Source organism: Monodon monoceros, unplaced genomic scaffold (genome assembly GCF_005190385.1).
Source record: "Monodon monoceros isolate NGI ecotype Baffin Bay Population unplaced genomic scaffold, NGI_Narwhal_1 Super_Scaffold_2, whole genome shotgun sequence".
Classification (NCBI taxonomy): domain Eukaryota; kingdom Metazoa; phylum Chordata; class Mammalia; order Artiodactyla; family Monodontidae; genus Monodon; species Monodon monoceros.
In genome coordinates this window covers 68,375,714-68,396,587 of record NW_021703776.1, presented here as the reverse complement: position 1 = coordinate 68,396,587, position 20,874 = coordinate 68,375,714, and the positions used below count along the sequence as shown (strand labels likewise).

Here is a 20,874-nt window from a genome sequence, read left to right as displayed (position 1 = left end):
GTCCTGACCTCTTTTTTCATACTGTATTGTCTTTCTATAGTAACATCAACTTTAGAACAAAGTTATGTTTAAGGAAAATATGTTTCAGACCTCATCCAATGGAATTTAGTTACTATGTGACATCTTTATAGTCGTAATTGGGTTAAAAGTTCTCTTTCAGTTACGTGTGGCCTTGTGCAAGTTGCTCTTTGCACCAGTTTTCTCATTTGTATTAAATAAAAAGGGAATAATATGAGTATCTATCTCAGGGATGTTAAGATAAAATGATCTCTAAAAGCATTTGAAACAGTACTTGGCACAGTTACTGCTCTACAAACGTTAGCTACCATCAGTATCATCATTGTTATAATACCTCTTTTATAATATCTTCTCTTAATATCCTGCAAGCTGGGTCCCATGTATGTTTTAAAGGAAAACAAAAGGGTGTTCTGAAGTAGGCCCCTTCAGAACCTTACACCAAACCTAGTATCTATAATTCTTTTTCTTCCTTGACACCCTCTGGCCTGTACCTTGCAAGGCCATCTGAGTATGTAAGATTATCTAAGCTTCTTGCTGACTCTGAATGTGGGTGTATGTGTGAAGAGCTGGGAGCTGGGTATGAGGGGGCAGTTCTTGGCAGGGGTGAGAAAGGGTATAGAAGATAATATAAAAGGCCTTCAGAGCACATAGTTGCAATACCAGTACAGAGCACCAACAGACACCCTGACAACCCCTAGGAATGCAAGGGCAGCCTAAGCAGTTATCACCACCACATTCTTAAGCTTCCCCTTGGTTACACCGCAATTTAGATTGCTTCTAAGTTAATCAGAGCAGGCAGTTTTACAGTTCAATTAGGCATATCTTTATATTGAATGCAACTGATATTTACTGAGTTCCAACTTTATAAAAGGAAATATGTTGGGCTTTCCTAAATGTATAATTCAATGCAATAATCACAGTAACTCTGCAAGGTAGATATTATAGCTATATTTTCATAAATGTAGCAGATATGTAATAAATCTATATTATATAGCTACTAAAAATCAGAATTGAAATTTAAATACAGTTTTTCCAAGATAGGGTCTAGTCCTCTTTCCACTGTCATGCCAAATATACAAGGCTGGACTTAAGCCTTAATGCTGGAAGTAAGATGACAACCTGTGGAAAACTAGATAAGAGCCACACAGATGATGGAAGACAGATTTCAAGGTCTCTATAGCAGTTTACTCAGTTATGGGTTCAAGGTTATAAAGGACAGATTTGAAGTATTCTCTTAAATATTTAATCATTATCTAAACACTAACACTTCACTTAAAAAAAGACTGAAAAACTATGCTTAAATGCTAACTATGATTATCTCTGACAAAGTTGATACTTCATGATGACATTCTGAATTTTCCAGTTGCTATGCATAACTTTCACAAGCACACAACATCTACTCAGTTTTTTATTCTACTTCAACTCCTCTGTTTAAAAATAGCAGTCATTCTAAGTACTTTGGATAAATTTCAAAGATTCTAACCATTAAATTGTTATAGAGTGTTTACTACACACAGTTCTGATAGGCACTGGATGTACAAAACTAAAATAAGACAACTCTCGCCCTCAAGAAGTTCAGTCTACTGGTGTAGACAAAACTGCCAACAAATAACTACAGTGTGATATGGTGTAAGTGTGATAATGGAGATTTGGGAGTAAAGCAGGGTGACTGAACATGAGGCTGGAAAAGTAGATTGGAACCTAAATGTAACACGTTAGAGTTACACCGAAGATTTGAAGTGAAGATCCATGAATACATTTGAGTTTGGGAAGGTGGATTAAGAAAGGGAAAATCAAGAGTCACTGAGATCAGGGTTTCCCTGGTGGCGCAGAGGTTAAGAGTTCGCCTGCCAATGCAGGGGACACGGGTTGGAACCCTGGTCTGGGAGGATCCCACATGCGGCAGAGCAACTAAGCCCCTGTGCCACGGCTGCTGAGCCTGCGCTCCACAATTACTGAGGCCTGCGTGCCTAGAGCCCCTGCTACGCAGTGAGAAGCCACCGCAATGAGAGGCCCATGCACCACAACGAAGAGTGGCTCCCTGTCGCCGCAACTAGAGAAAAGCCCACGCGCAGCAAAGAAGACCCAGTGCAGCCAAAAAAAAAAAAGCCCACGTGCAGCAAAGAAGACCCAGTGCAGCCAAAAAAAAAAAAAGTCAGTGAGATCAATAGGAAGGTTTTGCAATCATCCAGGCTAGGAATTCAGTTCTGGTCAAACATTTATTAAACACTGACGAGGTGCCAAGAACACGGTCAGGCAGACAAAAACAAACGACACGGTTTTGGTCCCCAAGAGTACAGTCTGGAGCGTGGGGACACAGGTAATTCAGCAATAACAGTGAGGGTTAGAAACAGAATAGTGGCTACTTGAAGAGATGGAGAGAAAGAACAGATTCAAAAGATTCTTTCAGGCACAGGAAAATAAGGCGTGGTAACTGATCAAATTCAGGACCTGAGGGCAACATAGGAATCAAGGGTGCTTCCTCGGTTTCTATAAAAGGCTTGACGCCATTTATTAAAATAGGAAATACAAGAATGAGGAGTTGATGCCACCTGCTACCCCCATTTCTTCTAGAGACATCACAAATGAATTACTAAGTTCTCCAGACGAAAAGCTTTATAAATCCAAAGAGGCATTACCATGATCATCATCTAGTGGACATGCATTTGTAGGGAAAAAAGTTGACTCTGTCGGAATACTACAATATGGAAGCACAGGTTAACACTGTCAGACGAAATCACTGCCATCAGAAAAAATTCCCCAGTAACATCCCCAAATGTGAGAAATGTTGAGTCTATTACATGTTCTTAATTTTAGGGGACAATATGAAATCCTAGTTACCGTTCAAATGTTTGGAAAGCAAGGGCTTCCCTGAGAGATGAAGCCTCAGGAAGTCTGGCACACAGACCTCAGGGAAGGTGTACCTGCCTGCATACTGCCCAGTGACTCATTCTAGCAGAAATCTTGTAGAATTGCACAGATTTCTATAAAAAGACTCCCTAGTCCCTTCTGTCCCATAATATTAAACACACAGATTGACATTTTAATTAGAATTAGAGGGAAACCTCTTAAAAGAGGCAGTTTTCAAGAAATTAATGATTTTACAGGGAAAGACATACTTGATAGCTGAAGTGGCTGCTTAACAAAAAATATGAATACACATACTTTTAACATCATTATTTCCACCAAAAATTTGTATCACACTTTGCAGGCTTTGAAAAGAATGTGGATAAAGTCACAGAATGATATATAGGTTATTAAGGGAATTTTTTTTTAATTTTTAAATTTAATTAATTTTTTTATATAGCAGGTTCCTATTAGTTATCCATTTTATACTTATTAGTGTATATATGTATTAAGGGAATTTTTAATGACAACTTTACCTTGTAAGAATGACATAAAAATCAGCCATTAAGCTCTCCCATTGATTGCTACCAATTACTGAGAATACTGATTCTCACTAATCACTGATGGGCAGTTCTGAACCAGAGTGAGGAAATTTTTGTTACAGACACAGCAAATTCACTGCTCAATACTTCTGTTGAAAACAAACTGCAACCTAAAATTATGCTTTCTATCAGTTACTCAATTCAATCTAATGGTCATCTAAACACTGATCCTGAATTAATACTGGTCACCACAGCTTGGTAATGATATGGAGAGAAGGACAATCATATTATTACTGGTAGGAATGTCTACACACACCCGTTAAGAGGAAAAATCTGACATCACAATTTTAAACATGTGTCACCTTTGACCAAATTCCTCAAGAAATACACACCCGGTGGACAAGGATGTGTATATAAAGCTGTTCACTACATCACTGAAAAACTAAAGCTACACTACATGTTCATTAGCAGAGGAATGGTTAAAGTATGGGATGTCCATATTATGGAACACTATGGGCACAGTCCTTAAAAAGAATTAACAAATATACTGATAGGAAAGGCTGTCTATAGTAGAACACTGGGAGAAAGGCGGTGGCAGATCTTTAAGCTTACATAGAATGATCACTTTTTATTAAAAAAAAATCAAAACCATACAGATGTGTGTCATATAAAAAATTTATTAGAAAAAGCACACACCAAACCCCCAAGAGTTGTTACTTTGGGAGTGGGACTGAGTGTGGTGCAGGAACTTTCAGTTTTTTACCTTACACATCTCTGAATGGTTTGAACTGATTATGATGAAAAGTTTTATAATTTTAAAGTAACTAATGATATTTAAAAGTTATACAATGTTTTTGAAAGGCATACCCAATTTTCTTTTTTATGAGTTAATCTGTGAGATAAATTCACCAAAGATTTCACCTTCAAATGTTAAACTGCTAGCCCTCTGGTACTTTGAGAATATGGAAAACCTTTAGCATGTTACTACAAGATAAGAGTTGACTATATGGCCAACCCCAAAATGAACTGTTTAAGGTGTGAATATAACACAATATTTAAGTATGGAGCTTAGCCAAAGATTTCTTTGGTAGAGGTACTGAAATAATTTCAAAGCTAGGGGTTCCATTGATAAGAAGTGGGAAGAAATCTCTGTGCAAAGACAAAAACTTAAGACTAAATGTCAATTTAACCATGAAAGCAAAAACAAAGAAAGAAATTTTTATAAAACCCAACAAGGACGGAGAACCAAATTTAAGCCCCAAACCATGTCCATTAGAAAAAGACAACTAGCTGTGTTACATGAACAAATCAAAAAAGAAGAGAGTGGGATGGGGATAGACAGACTAAAGGTAAAAGAATGGGACTAGGAATTCTAAAGAAAACCCCCTGAAGCTTTCAAAGTGTGATTTTTGCTCTCTACATTGGATCAGAAGACAACTTGAAAGTCAAGTGAAGCCGAAGTAGCTCTGATGATTTTCTCTGGAACCATGACTGCAAATTACCACTTCCCTTCCTCTCGTTCTAAGGACCCAGTCTGGAAGATCTCCCAGACTCCACATTCAATCCTGGAGAACGCCCGGGGCAGTCAAAGAGCGAGGGGGTAAACTGTGAGAGCCACACACACTTTCCCTTCAGAGGCTACTCCAGCCAGCAGTTGAGAAAATCTGTAGAGTGGATAGCAGCGACCAACCAGTCTGCAACTGGAAATCCACCCGAATCAAAATAAAACCTATCTCCCGAGGCCAAACCAAGCAAACCGAGGCAGGGGTAGGGTACTGGCGAGGAAAGAGAGTGGCTAATCCCAGAGTTACAATAACCCACGCACGAACGTGACATGACCCACGCCCACTCGGCAGCGAGCGCAAAGGTGGGGGCTCCAAATGTGGGACAGACGCCCAGGGAACTTCCCTGGCTGTGGAGGCTATGGCATCCCATTTTCTCTTCCCTCCCAGACAGCCCCCAACAACTAGCCGCCTCCGACCCCACGCCATCCCGCTGGGCCCTGCCCGAGGTTCCCTCGTGCTCAGGTGGCCTTAGAGCTAGGGTCCGCCCAGCAGTCAGCGGCACTCCAGGTCGGAGCGAAAGGAAGACACCTCAGAGGCACCGTACTCACCCTCATAACTGACACCCCCAGTTCCGCCACGGTTGCCATCACCGTCCTCCTCTCCTTGGGTAGCAGCCCCCTGTGTCTGGGGAGCAGCCATTACGCGGCTGAGGAAAAAAAAGGGAGGGCTGCGGACAGGCGCGGAACCAATGGAAACGCGATTGGAAATGAACTCCCCATCGACGCGGCGTCTCCTCCACTCCCACGCCGCGCCGTCACTATCTGGGCCAATAGGACGTGGCGAGCGGAACGTATCGCCGCCCCCAGCCGCTAATTCCCCGCCTCCCTCCGGGATGGAGTGGCCCAGAACTACAGTTCCCAGGGTGCTGCGGGGGCGCTAGGCAGGGAGGGCTGGAAGAGGCGCTGGCGGGAGGGGGTGCGCCCGAGAGTGCCCCGGCGTGTTCGCTTAGTTCAGTGAATCAGAACAATGACTGCGCCTCCGGGTTCCCGGGAGCGCGTCGGAGGACTGTGAATAGCTACCGCCGGGAGAGCGGCGGGTGGCGCAGCCTCGGCCGCGCGGTGTCAACGCTGGGCTCGGGAGCCTCCAGCGCAGACCTTGCCCAGCGCCTGCAGCCCGCGCGGAGCCGCCGGGCTCCAGCGCTGCAACCGCTACTCGGGAGCTGTGCATTGTTGTGAGTCGTAGAAGGGGCGCGGGGATTCCAAAGCCCGAAGACCCTGGACCCCTCTCTAGCCATGTGGATACCTACGGAGCACGAGAAATACGGCGTGGGTGAGTCTCAGCTGGGCGAACTTTTATTCCGCTCTGGCCGGAGCGTGTGCGTATTTCGCGTCCTTGCCCCCGCGCCCCTCTCTCTCCACCCGGCTGGAAATGCCTAATCCTAGCATCGCGCTGTGGGTTCGGGGCTTTGCCCAGCCAGCTCCGCGCAGAGGGGTGCGCGCCGGGGTCTCGCGCTTTAACGCCGGATGGGCGCTCCAGGCACCGGCTCCCGGAGGGAGCGCTCGGACGGCTGAGGGGAGCGCGCCGCCAGTCCGCCTGCTGCGGGCTCTGCCTGCGGAGTTCGGAGTGGCGACGGGGCGTGTGTATGTCAAGTTGGAAGAGGAGGGCGAACGGCATTCCGCTCCCTCCTTCTCCTTTTTCCCCAAAGACTGCAAGGGCTGTGACGATTTCCCAGGGTGGAAAGGGAGGCAACAACAGTCGCGTAGAGAGAACATCCCCAAAACAGAAGAGAGGCGCAAAACCTTCCCTCTGCCTCCCTTCAACATTCCCGGGGAGCGGAATGTGGCACCGTCCTCAAAAGAGCCGCTCTGACAGAGTCCGGCCCGAGCCTCCCTCCTCCCTTCCATCCCGGGTTACCGAGTGTGTGTTGAGAGGCGGGGGGAAATTGGTAAATTTCAACATCTGCGTAGCTCTGCTCTTTGGTCTTTGGAGGGGAACGGGTATTTCAGCAATGTTTTTACTTCTGACCACCCTCTCTGCCCGGGGTGAGCCCGGTTGGGGGGTGGGGTGGTGGAGGACAGCTGTGGAGTGTTAATGGGGAGAGGGAATCGGAAAGCTTGGGTCTTCGAGGCAAGGAGACAGCTCTTAGGAAAGGACTACCCAGACACTGGTGTTCGGAGGAAAAGGAGCAGGGTAGCGCTCGTTCTTCTGTGCAAAGGTGAACAACAAAGGACATTAATGTTGACTGATGAATACAGGAGTCTCCCTTCCTTTCCCTCCTTCCATTTCAGGCCGATTACAGTTCCCGTTTTTGTTGTTTGATTTCAGCTGAGTCGCCCCTTGGCAGTTACTCCTTTTAGGTTGCGACTATTAAGCCAGGCTCTCTGACAAGCCTGCAGCAGCCAAATGCAATTATAACCTCTCAGAAGGTTTAACAGAGAGAAAGCATTATGGATTTTACTAACAATCTCTATTTCCTATAATGCCCCGTCCTGCTGATTGGTGTACTTTTTTTTTTTTAAATTGGGTATAGATCTAGTGATTTAGATGATGTGTAGGTATCTGCTTATGTTCCAAATTCATTTTCCTGTAATTTTTTTTTCATTTTCCTGTAATTTAAAAAATCTGGAAAGCCTTTCCAGGGAGTCATAGTTACAGGGAATTTTTTTTTTTTCCAACTTCGCCTGGGGATAGGACTTTGGAGTCCCCTGAAAGGTTTAAACAAAGTCATTCCTGTATATTACATTAGCTTTCATTCTGGATTTTGACTGGCTAGCAAGACAATAGTTTTTCCAGGACCCACCTTTGGGGAGGGGTTCCACCTTTCCCTCTCTTTGAAGTGTAAGGGGAGCCTTTGCCAGGCACTCTACTGGCAAGAAGTAGATGTTTCCTTCCCTTCACTCACCCCTTTTTTGGAGTAGATTACCCCTGGCTAGGAAAATACATTGCCTTTGCTGAACTGGTGAGGACCTGGAGTGTTCCCTTGTCACCGGGTTATCACTGAGTGCAGGAAGCACAGACACGTCCAGCAACACAGTCCCGCTTGGAGTTGATCCCAGATGTTGCTTTCTTCCAAGTGTTAAATTATACAGATTATGGATGGGATTTACTTTCTTGATTTCTTTATGCGCCAGGTCACAGCTGGGGTGCTGGTATCGATTAGCTCTTCTCTCACCTTTCTTTGCAAGCTGTGGGCAGAGGATTAAAACATACTCTGGGATTTCCTGGAATGGCAAACTGGATGTTATCACTCAAGTGTTTTGGGCTGCAGCAGACACCTCGCCTTTGGGTGGCTGTGATTTGGTTGCAGAGTAGGAGAGGCGGAAGGATGAGCACACATTTGGAAAAAGGTTGAGTGAGATGAGCGGCGAAAGCGGTGGGGCGGGGGTTGTCTGTTGTGCTCATTTATACAATATCACACATAACATGGAATGTTAACCATCTTTTATTATTAATTTTTGAGCATTTGGCTTATGAAATGCTTAGCTGTTTTTTAGAATTCATCTGTTAGGGGTGTGTGTGTGTGTGTGTGTGTGTGTGTGTGTGTGGTGAAAATTTTGCTAGGATTCTTATGTGTGTACTTTATTTCTCACCACGGAGAGCACTGTTTGTAGCTGCCTATGCTGCAAGTTGTTATTGATTTATTTATTTTTATAAACTTGGTTAGTGTATGTGCTTTTCTTGTCTAGTTTTTTATAAATACTAAGGAAAAGATGTTTTATGGGCACAAATGTTTGGTTGATATCAGGTGTAGTAGTAATTCACTTTCCTCGTTCTTTGAAATAAATTGGTCTTTGTGACTTTGAGTGCCTGAAGTTTCCATGCAAATTGTATATTTCTAATATACTTCTTATCTACCATCAATTATGTATGAGATAATTATGTGTCTTTATATATTAGTGTTTCAGTTTCAAGCAACACGTTGTAAACATGGATAAAATGACTTAAATTTCATACCTGTAGTAAGGTGTACCAGAGATAGAAATTCCTTTTCAAACCTGATGTGTGGGCACTATCTCCTCCTTTAACTGATGAATAGTCTTAAAACAATGTGTACATAGTCATATACCTAAGTGTTCTAAGGAATCAGACAGGTATAGTGATAAAGCTAGAGTCCTGAGTGATAGGGAACCTTGTCTCTTTAAAAACATGTTAGTAGGCAAAATGATAGGCATATTTTATCTTGGGAGATTCTGTTTAGCTTTTGGTCTTAGTCTAGACAATGCTGCCAGCTGTGTGACCTTAGGTAAGTCACTTAACTTTTCAGGGTCTCAACATCATGGTCAAATGATATCCAAGATCCTTCCCAGTACTGATTCTGTAGAGCTCTTCCAAACAAGTGTGTCCTTTGGTAAGAAAGACATTTCTATTGTGTCAAGATTGTTATGAGAAAGACACTTTTGCTGTGACACATCCCACATGGTTTTCAACTAAGATCACAGGTAAGCAAACTACCTGGCAAGCTGCCAGAACCAAGGTGATGGTTGCTTGCTTTTTCAGTCTGTTTGATTGTCCAGCAGGAACTCCGTGGGCAATGACTAAAGCATTCTTGATCACCTCATCAGAACTTACCTCACGCCCACTGTCTGCCTTCTGCCTGTCCTCATCTGTCATACCCCCTGTCCCCTCCCTTAAAGTGGTGGGAATTAGTCACAGAGAAAGTTAGGACCATTGCAGATCTGTTTCTACATTCATTTGCTCAGCAGGCATTCATGCAGCATTCCCAGGTGAGCCAGTAGCCTTACTGAGCTGCAAACTGCTCCTCTACATCCAGCCAGATGTTTTACATGTGTGAATCCAGTTAAGCTTAGAGGGGGAATATGGTCTGGATTGATCACTGCAAAAAATCCATGAGGCTTACAAGAAACAAAGCTCAGAACAAGCTGATCTGAAGGTCATGGATGTCATTTAAAAAATGAATTATTATAGTACCAGTATCACTGAGTACTCACAAACATTCCTGTCCTCCATTTATCCTGAAGTGCTTTTTGAACTCATCCAAGTAGGAATTCTGTTCCTTTTTAAAGCCCCTTCTATTTTTAGGGGGAGAGGTACCATCTCTTATTTACACAGGATCTTTAGAATGTCTTTTCCTTCAGAAGCGTGCTTTAATGGTAGCCCGTGTGGGAGAGTTATGAGGGAGTGTACCTTTCCTCTTAGCTGTTTTCAGTTTGTTAGCTAGCAGCCTTAAAATGTTTCCTATTTGTGGTACTGTGATGTGTGCAGATAACATGTGTAGCTAGATAAAGATGTGCTGCCTGGAATTGTTTGTGGCATTTAGAGCCTGGCACAGGATTCTAAACTTTCAGCGAAAAGCAAAGAGGAGTGATTTATACCTACAAGTAAAGTACCATTGAAGGGCTGTGCAGACAGTGGGATGGCAGCTGACGTTCTTGATCTGGCCTCCTGTGGGAATAGCCTGTAAACGTTTCCCCCTTTTGGTCATTCTCCTAAGTGATGATTCTTTCATGAGGCCCCACAGTAACACAAAGATGCTGCCTTTCTTCTTTAGTCTTGTTTTTTCCCCAGAGGCTGTATGGTAAGTACTACAAAGGAGTTAATAAAAATTTCAAGAAACTTAAGGCTTCCCTGTCTCTAGCTCCATTTCTTAGGAGACTACATTTTCAGAATTTCTTACAGTATGTCCAAATTTCTAGCATAGTGACTTTATGCTGTTAGCATATATAACAGAGAAACGTTAAACTCTAAGGAAACCCAACCAAGATGCTATAACCTTACCATATTAATACAATGTTTTATAGGTAACAAAATGTTGTGAAATTATTTCACTTGGGTCTGCTCTCTGAAGTAGAATGATAACTTCCATTTAAGACATGAGGAAACAACTTCACAGAAGTTAAGTGACTTACAGGCTTACCTTGGAGATATTGTGCGTTCGGTTCCAGACCATTACAATAAAGCGAATTATCACATAAAGCAAGTCACATAAATTTTTTGGTTTCCTAGTGCATATAAAAGTTATGTTTACACTATACTGTAGTCTATTGAGAATGCAATAGCGTTATGTTTAAAAAACAATGTACATACCTTAATTTAAAAATACCTTATTGCTAAAAAAAAAATGCAAACCATCATTGCAGGGTGGCTACAAGCCTTCAATTTGTAAAAAAAAAAAAATAAATTTTAAAAATGCAGTAAGTGGGAAGCACAATAAAATGAGATATGCCTGTACTCTAGATCAGTGGCTTTTAATCTTGTTTAACTGTCATCCATAATAGGAAATACATTTTATTTCCTGACACAACCAACACCACCCCACACACATATAAGTGAAACAATATTTGCTCATACTTTCTTTGATGTTCTATTCTTTTTCATTTAAAATATATATATAAATATCAAATCATTATGTTGTAATACCTGAAGCTAATATAATGTATGTCAATTATACCTCAATAAAATAAATTTATTTATAAACTTAAAAAAAAAAATGTTGTCATTAACGTAATGACTCATTAATGGGTCCTGACACATAGTTTGAAAAGCACTGCTCTAGATACCACATTTGTGAAACAGGAAGCACTGGAACTTAGACCTTGTTGGGTTTCTAGTTAAGTTCATTCATGATGTTGTTGTTGCTTTTTGACAAATATATATTTGTGTTTATTTTAGCTTAAACTTTAATCATACTTTTTTCTTTCAATATAAGTCAAAATCTGTCTTTTTATGTAATATTTCTCGTTTACAGTGGAACAAGTATACAAAGCCATCAGATACATTGTATAAATTGTCTCTTTAACATTACATGTATCTTTCTACTAGGATCTTTTTGACAAGGGCTGGGATCAACTGCCTAAAGACCAATTTTGGATTTTTCTATATAATTTCCTTTGACGGTGATCTCTGGCCACTATAGCAGAAGAATAAATATAACAGATCTAATGAGTTTGCCAATTGTAGGGTTACCAGCACCATTCTTTTCTACCCTTTTACATATTGTTGACCACTAGTAGAAGAAACAAGGCAGCTCATGTAATTTGTTTTCTTAAAAATCTAAACTGGTAAGCTTATTTGGTCAGAGTATATATAATATTAAAGAATAAAGTAAAGTTCCTCAAGCCTATTTTTATTTAAGCAATTTAAATGTACTTAAGGAACAACTGTTTTACTTTCTGGCATTTAAAAAAAATGTGTGCTAAGATACACTGGATATCTACTAAGTAAATAAGAATCACCAAAAGTAGTGTTAATGCCTTTTGGTGACAAGGTTGCAGTAAAACTGATATGCGTTACCCTGCTGGTTGTATTGAATATTAATGTGATACTTTTGGAAATGAATGTATGTGTTTAATAGCCTTTGTGGAGCACTGTCTATTTGCCAAGCATAGTTCTGAGAGCTTGTCATGTGTTCTCTGTCTAATCCTTATGACAGCTCCATGAGGAAAGGTTCAGTTATCACTCATATTTTACAGGAAACTGAGTCATAGAGAGGTTAGGTAACTTGTCTGAGGTCACACAGAAATGGTGGAACTAGGATTGGAACCCAAAAAGTTTTAGACTGAGCCTGCTCCCTTAGCCACTATTCTGTTTTGCCTAACATGACAGTCATTAGGAGGCGTTTGAGTCAGTAATCCCACCCCTCAAAGGTTACATGAAAAAAAAATCAATAGGGACACAACACTTTATGCACAGAGTTATTCCTTGCCATGTTGTCTGTGAAACAACATCAATTCCAATACTGGAATACTTTAATCACTTCAGGGTATACAGCAGGGTATTTATAGTCAAGAAATGGAATAATTCCATAAATAATGCTATTTCTGAAATACATTCCAGGTATGTAGTGTCAAGTGACAAAATAAATCAAAGGAAATACAGACAGTGATTGAAACTACATAAAATGTGTAGCATTATAGAGAAGATGTAGTTAATGTGTAGCATAGAGAGAAGATGTAATTAACGCACAGATAAGAATTGTTAGACTATAATGATTACCAGCAAATTCTTTTTTTAAGAATTCCTTTTGGTTGGAGATATGAGCAATATTCACACATATTGTTGCTTTTGGATGACAGGGGTGGCATAAAAATGGTCTAAGAGAGATTATTGCAGTAGATGAGGTGAGAGATAAGTACCTGAACCCGGTGAGCCATCCTGCATGGTGAAATGTGGATAATCTAAGATGTTTAGGAGGTGGAAACAACAGTAACTGGATGTGAGGAGTTAGGGAAAGGAAGCAATTTAGTGTCTTCCTGGTTTCCAGCTTGAACAACTGGGTAAACATAGGTGCTGTTCAACGACAGAGACGTTTTTGTAGGTGGGGAAGGTTTATGGTGTAAGATTAAGAGTTTGTGATGGCCTAGAGTTGTCCATACTCATCAAACATTCAGGTGGCGATATCTGCATAGACAGGAATAGGATATCACTCTGGGGCAAAGGAGAGAAGTTCTAGACTAAAGAGCATGATTAGAGAGTCATTTGGTTTGTGTGTGATGACTGAAGTGATCCACTTTATTAATTGTATTGACTGATTATGTAGTCAGCTTGTCTAAGTTTTAAAGTGACAGGTCCTAAATTTTAAAAGCTCAGTCATCTTGAAGCACTTTATTAATATGGGTATGGGGACTGTAAAATAAGAAATATTAGCTGTCCATGTGGAGTTGGTAGGAAACTAGATTTTATGGTCTTTTCTTGCTTCCCATTAGTGCATTGCCTGGTTAAGGCATAAGTTATTTCTATTTCCGTGACAGTTCTCTCCCAAGCAAATGTCTCATGCGAGATTATGCATGTTTGTGAGATTTCCTCAACAGAACGTTGAAAAACAGAAACCACAAATGATTTCAATAAGCAAGATTTATACATCCCTCAAACAGCATATAGGTGTATATACACATCCACAAATGGGAAAATGCTCAGATATCCAAAGCAATATATTTGTGCATACAGACTGCGCGCGCGTGTGTGTGTGTGTGTGTGTGTAGTAAATGTGTAATAACTCTTAGGAACCCCAAGGTCAAATTTAGAATTCTTAAAGTTATACCAGTGTACTCCTGAAAACTATGTGATTTTAAGTAAGGGATTCCAGCTTAAGATAACATTAGGCTCCATTCCCCTAATATAGCCTGCATTACTTCCCACGGAAAGATCAATAAATGTACGCAAAGAGGCAAACATTGATAATATTAGAAATGAAGTCTGACAGAAAACCTGTTGCCAAAATTCGGGAGGAATTTCTCCAAGGCAGGTGGAGCTGCATTATGAAAACCACTTGGTAGCTTCCCTCTGCTTTCCCTCATTAAGCAGAGCAGCCTCAGTGACCTCAGTGACCTGGGCAGGAAGACCCGTTGCCCCTCCACACTGTCACCACCTTCGAGGCCAGGTCAATACATTCAACTTGGTATGTGTCCTTTACCGCCTGAGGCCTCTATGGTCCTTCTCATTCCATCTCATCTTTGTATTTTCTTGAGAGATGACCAGTTGGAGAAACAACTGGGACAGGAAGGTGGGTGGTTGGTTGGGTGGAAAGGAGTCTACGGAGAATACCATCTTGTCTTTTTTTTTTTTTTTTTTGCGGTACGCGGGCCTCTCACTGTTGTGGCCTCTCCCGCTGCGGAGCACAGGCTCCGGACGCTCAGGCTCCGGACACGCAGGCTCAGCGGCCATGGCTCACGGGCCCAGCCGCTCCGCGGCATGTGGGATCTTCCCGGACTGGGGCACGAACCCGTGTCCCCTGCATCGGTAGGCGGACTCTCAACCACTGCGCCACCAGGGAAGCCCACCATCTTGTCTTCGACAGGTGTACTGCAGTCTTCATAAAAAATCTGATTTTGTAGGCACATTTGAAGTATGGCAGTAACAAAGCATGCTGGATTTTATAGTTTTGCTTGCAATCTATTGGTGACAGAGAAGGACATGGTAGGATAAGAGATAATCTTGTCTGAATTGCCAAAAACCATGGTCCGTGGCACCTGATGACTTATCACTGGGAACTTGGCTTAGAGCTGTTCACTTCAACCAGGAAGGAAGACTTGTAAGTGGGACCAAACCCACACCTTTATTCTTAGCCCCATCCTTGGTATTGCAGAGAGGTTCAAGACCCAGGTTGCATCAGTCAGTGATCACATTTGTATCCCTATCGAAGAAGGAAAGCCACTAAATCCAGAAACAGGCGTCTGTCACTCTGTAATGAACTAAACATGGCTGCTTCTCAGCTGGAGAGGAAGAGGGAAAGCATGACAATCGCATGGGAGGCTTTGGGAAGCTGCCAGTTACACATGTGTATTTCTTTTCCACCCCCATTCGTGTCCCCTGTGTGTGTGCCAGAAAGAGGAGGTTGGTGGATGGAGGCTGGTGAGAACCCTTCTGGTTATGAAAGTCGCACGTCTTCCTGGGTGAATTTGATAACCATTACTCCCCCAAGTTGTGAACCGTTTTGGTTTTTTTGGCTGATCTGCACGGCATGTGGAATCTTAGTTCTCCGACCAGGGATCGAACCCACGCCCCTTGCATTAGAAGCTCGGAGTCTTAACCGCTGTACTGCCAGGGAAGTTCTAGTGAACTGTTTTCTTAACCAAACAATTTATTGTTCGATTTTCTGAGAGTGTTAATTGGGCATTAATCTAAACATAAAGATCTCCTTGAAATCTTTAAGCAGAAATGTAGAGGTTTGGTTCTTTTTTTTTTTTCATCCAAAATGAAAGAATCCTGTCTGCCTTGGTGACTGGAGGTGAACATGTTTGGGAACATGGGCATGCATGTTTGTGAGGCAACTAAAAATAGCCCTAACCCAGGTTCCGGAGAAAACAGTACTCACTATCCTGGGGAGAGGAAAGAACCTGTTGGCCTTTCTCCGAGGGTGTCCAGAGTTGGTTGAAGAGCCTGTAGGGCTTCCTTGTTAACAGGCTTAGGGTTTAGCCAGGCTCTCGAAGAAATAGGAAAATCCAAACATGCATAGGCAGTTCTGTAAAGACCCAAGAGAGGAGAAATATCTGAGATTTTTCTCCAGAAATCTGGATGATATACACTAACGACAAGATAGGAGGATTCCTATAAAACTCCACACACAGGTAAAAGTTGTTTTTTTCAGGAAAATTATATTTGTATTAATTGCATCCTACATTTCATTTAATAGTCCCATCCATAGTTTATGTAAGTTGATTCAGAAAACCAACCAAATTGGCAGAGGAAATATTATGTATAAATTATGTAAAAATTATGGTAATGAGTTTTAAAATGAGGAAATACTTATGAGAAGTGAAGAATTGGGATACAAAATTACATGTTGCAGTGTTGTTACAACCAGTTGTTACAGTTGAGAGGTGGCATTGTTTTTTTATACTTTCTACTTTTTAATAATTTCCAAAAAGTAACATGAATTGCTTTTGTAATCAGAAATAATTATATAAACTCTTTTATAAACCGAGCTTTATTTCCTATATAGAGTTTTCCTCTCAGGATTAGAGGTTAGACTGGTGGAAGTTGAATCTGGAAGGCCTGAATTTCGTTTGTCATTTATTCCCAGGAAGTACTGTGTTCCAAAGTTTCAAAGTGGCTTTCCTTGCTATATGCCTGCTTGATTACTTGTGATGTTGCGGCTTTATTTCCCAGTAGTCACAAAGCTGTGTTTTCAGATGGCTGTGGGGTACAAATCTTTGGAAAAGAGCCCTAATCCCTCTTTGAGAAAGAGCTTCAAACAAATCATCTAAGATAAAAATACTGTTCTCTCCAAGAAGTGTTTGTTTAGAAGATGAATGTTGGTGTCACTGCTCACTTTCCATTGTCTGTAAACTCTGTCCAGTGAGACTGTGGGTCCTGGGATAATTTATGCAGGAGAAATTGATCAATGTAGAGAGTCAAGAACTTGGAGAGGTTTTATTTAGCAATTATGGGGAATAACTGCTTATTTATGGGTGTCACGGATGGAATGTTTGTGTCCCTCCAGAATTCTTATGTTGAAGGTCTGACCCCCAGACTGGCTGTATTTGAAGTAAGGAGGTAATTAAGGTTGAATGAGGTCATAAGGGTGGAGCCCTGTTCCAATTAGATTACTGTCCTTATAGGAAGAGACCCTAGAGAGCTTACTAGCTCTCTTCAGGAACTCAAGCATGCACATACCTAAGAAAGGGCATGTGAGGACAGAGTGAGAAGGCAGCTGTCTATAAGCCAGGGAAAGAGCCCTCACCAGAAACTGACCCTGCTGGACCTTAATCTGGGACTTCCAGCCTCAAAAACTGTGAGAAAATAAATTTCTGCTGTTAAGTCACCCAGGCTATGGTATTTTATTATGGCAGCCTGAGCTGACTAATACAATGGATTAGAGCAGTTTTAGGCACTGTAGGAAGAGGAACAAAGAAAATAGAAGCAGAATCTTGAGCCTCTGTTTAATAGATGTAATCACTGTAGCCCCTGTCTATGGTCTGAGATCTAACTAACTCCCTTGGTCCACCCTCGGAAGCACAGACTTAATTGAGTCCGAGTGTTTGATGTTGGTCATCTGCTGATAACTCCAGGAATATGTTTATTTGAATAATGGCATTTGTGCAAAGTTGCTCATATTGTCTTAAGTCATTAAATCAATTTGGATGCCTTCAAAGCAACTAATAGAAGTAGGGTCTTGAAATGAGTCATTTCTCCCTGCTACAATTATTTATGAGAAACTCGGGGTAATAGTTTTGACCATGTGGGTTAGCATTTAGAATAGGTAGTTGAAGTTTTATTATATGGAAATTTGGTTGGAGACATCACTTTAGGTGTACTTCGTTTTTGAAAGGCCTGCCTGGGGAGTAAATGCCAAGTCCCTGAGGAGAATAAAGCAATATTGGGGGAATTTTTTGTCCATTTTCTGTCCTTAAATATGCGTATCCTGATAGGTAGTACAGCCCTCTAAGAGTTTACTTGCATATTGTTTTCCTTAGTGATAAGTATAAAGGCATATCTAATGACACATTGATGGAAAAACTTATGTTGGGTGATTATTTATTGGGTATGCCTGCTGTCTATAATCATGCTAGCTTTTGGGGTGCACACGAAGAGGTTTAGAACTGAGTCCCTGGACAGGTGAAGAAGGTAGAAGTGTTTCATAGTTTTCTGTTTAATTTACACAACATTGTTTTCAAAGTAGGTGTTATCCCTTTTTTTTTTTTTTTTAAATTTCACTTAGTAAGGCAGTATATAAACGTATCATAGAGAAATCAGTGTGAAGGTTAAGACATATTTTCCCTCAAGCTTTAAAAGGAAGATAAGGACTTGGCATGCTGATGCTATTCACTTGTGAGCCTGAGGAAATAGCCCCGAGGAGGGAGTGTCTCATATCCTGGAAAACTCAGAACTTGTCCAGAAGAATAGAGGTTTCATTTTTAAGATACTTCCCATAGAGTGAGTCACCAGCTACTGAGATTGTCCAGTATAAACACCTGAGTAGAGTTGTACTTTAAATAGCTGGAAAACCTTCTTCCTCTTCCTACTGGGTAATTTCCGCCCCCATTCCCCCACCCCCACCCCCCACCCACCCTGGATTTATTCCTGTCACCTGACCAATGTTAAGTATCTTGGACAATGGATTGTCTTTTTTTGTGATTTCCTTCTAAGACTGGGCAGAGGAAGAAAGATGGATTCAATATTAACTAACAGTGGCTAGGCAGAGGAAAAAACAGCCTTAAGATGAATGTTTACCAGGGGCTAGGCCTGTGTGATTGACCCCAGATATACGCACTGAAGCCTTAGCAAACCTAGAGAGAGTGAGTGATTTGTTCAAGGTGAGATTTGGACACATTATCTAGGTCTGAAGCCTGTGGCCCGGTCATGGTACCACACTCTTCTGCACACACAGGCCTATGGCTGAAATCTGGAGGCCCAGCTTTGGGGCCTGTGGACAGTGGTGAAGAAATTGCCCACCATACTTTACTTTTTGAATAAGATGCTTGTATTAATTCCAGTATTATATGAAATAAGTATCTTCATTGTCTTTTATTTTTTATTTATTTATTTATTTTTTACTTTTTTGCGGTACGTGGACCTCTCACTGCTGCGGCCTCTCCCGTTGTGGAGCACAGGCTCCGGACGCGCAGGCTCAGCGGCCATGGCTCACGGGCCCAGCCGCTCCGCGGCATGTGGGATCCTCCTGGACCGGGGCACGAACCCGTGTCCCCTGCATCGGCAGGCGGACTCTCAACCACTGCGCCACCAGGGAAGCCCCTTCATTGTCTTTTTACTTCAGCCTTAGCCTCTGGTGGTCATGGTCAGTCCCCTCATGTGCTGCCTGCATGTGGGTGAGGGATATGGAGCACAGTGGTGCTGGAGGGGTCATGAGGTGGGTCAGGAGATGGATGGGTACCAGAAGGGGTGGGGGGAATGGGGGGATGAGAGCGAAGGACCAAACAGGGCTGCATGACAGGAAGGGAGTAAAAATGTGCATCTGTGAATGAGGATGGACCTTGGCCAAGTGTGACCAGGACCAAGGAGGAACCCTGGAGCAAAATGCAAGTTCTCAGTGATGGAGGGACTAGAAGAAAGAGCTAGAAGGGAGGGCTGACCAGCATTGATTGGAGCAGGCCTGGAAACCCTAAACTCTGAGGCTGGTGGTTCTGATGTTGGAAGTCCTTGCTCTGCATGGACCTGGGCCCCATCCATGCTCAGGGAAGCCTCGACCTGCAGGGCCAAGGATCCAATGCCATGGCAACCTGGGTGGGCTGGGTTGGTACTTCTTGTCTGATTACTGTGGTAGCCTCCTCATTTGTCTCCTACCTAGAGTCTCTTCTTTCTCTAGCACATGCCTTGCATTTTAACCACAAGTGATCTATTTTATAGAGCAACTTTGTTGATGTGCTTCATCTGAAAACACAAAAATACCTGTAATGTTTCCTTTGCAGTCAGGATAGAGTCCAAAGTCATTTCAAAGCACACCAGGCCCTTCCTAAATTGGCCCCTGACTGCAATCCAGTCCCGTATCAGACAGTTCTTCCTCCTGCACCCTGTGCTCTATCCTAGGGAACCAGGTAGAGCTTTTCAGAGGTGCCATGCTGCTTCTGAACTCTCGGTCTCTGCACTTGCCGGAACTCTGCCTGGCCGGTCCATCCTCCTTTGCCATCTTTACCTGGAAAACCTAACTGTGGTGTCTCTTCTCTAAGAGTTTCCATATCTGACTCCTCCTGGCAGAAATGAAAACTGCTCTTTATTCCACATCTGTGCCCGCAGCTGCCTCTCTCAGGGCTCTTGTTACTACCATTTGAAACTGTCTACCTCTGCTACAGGCTTGTGAAGCCCTAGATGCTGTGCTGTCCAGCTTTGACTTCCTGTGGGGGTAATACAGAGCTAGCTTTTAGTAGGCTCAGTAAATCAATGAATTGATGAATAAATGGTATTCTAGTCCATTCAGGCTGCTATAACAACATACCACAGACTGGGTAGCTTATAAACAGAAATTTATTTTTCACAGTTCTGAAGGCTGGGGATCCAGCCTGGCCAGCTTCTGGTGAAGGCCCTCTTCCAGGTTGCAGACTTCTTACTGTATCCTGACATGGTGGAAGGGATTAGGGAACTCTCTGGGGTCTCTTTTATAAGAGCATTAATCCCATTCATGAGGGCAGTGCCCTCATGACCTAAGCACCTCCCAAAGGCCTCACCTCCTAATACCATCGCATTGGGCATTAGGATTTCAATATATAAATGTAGGGGGAAACGATCATTGAGACCATAGTCAGTGGGTTCCTTGGATGAGGGAGAAAGCTCTAAGCTCAGTGTGTTGTAGTTTTTTGTTAAGTTTATCTACCAGGTTGTCCAGACTGTATAAACCAGGCTCTGAGGACATGAGGTCAACCGGACTAGCCAGGGCCTGCCCCCCACATCCTACAGGGCTGATCTAGACGAAGACAGATATTTGTCAGAGTGACAGAACTTGTCAAAAGTATATGAAATTACCTACAGAAATCCCGAAGCATATGGCATGGTTCTATTTGTTCTGTGACTGTATAAAGTTGGCATCCAAAAATCCAGATGGAGAATAAAAA

General features: G+C 42.4%; 2 protein-coding genes across 5 annotated transcripts in view; one reads left to right on the top strand and one right to left on the bottom strand.

Annotated features, from left to right (window-relative positions):
* The window catches only part of ZNF277 (zinc finger protein 277), a 124,812-nt gene extending 119,187 nt beyond the window's left edge, over positions 1–5,625 (bottom strand). For 2 of the 4 annotated variants that reach the window (XR_003795276.1, XM_029233869.1), the window contains exon 1: positions 5,521–5,611. Coding sequence is in view for 2 of the 4 variants with exons in the window: in XM_029233869.1 (XP_029089702.1) it covers positions 5,521–5,611 (91 nt within the window). In the remaining 2 variants the exon portion in view is untranslated. Of the gene's footprint in view, positions 1–5,520 lie in introns of all 4 variants that reach the window. The other 2 variants (XM_029233868.1, XM_029233870.1) reach the window with 2 other exon arrangements.
* Positions 5,626–5,919: 294 nt separating this feature from the next.
* Positions 5,920–20,874, top strand: part of DOCK4 (dedicator of cytokinesis 4) — a 480,919-nt gene continuing 465,964 nt past the window's right edge. The window contains exon 1 of the mRNA XM_029233259.1: positions 5,920–6,241. Within this exon, the coding sequence (XP_029089092.1) occupies positions 6,205–6,241 (37 nt within the window). The 5' untranslated portion in view covers positions 5,920–6,204. The remainder of the gene's footprint in view (positions 6,242–20,874) is intronic.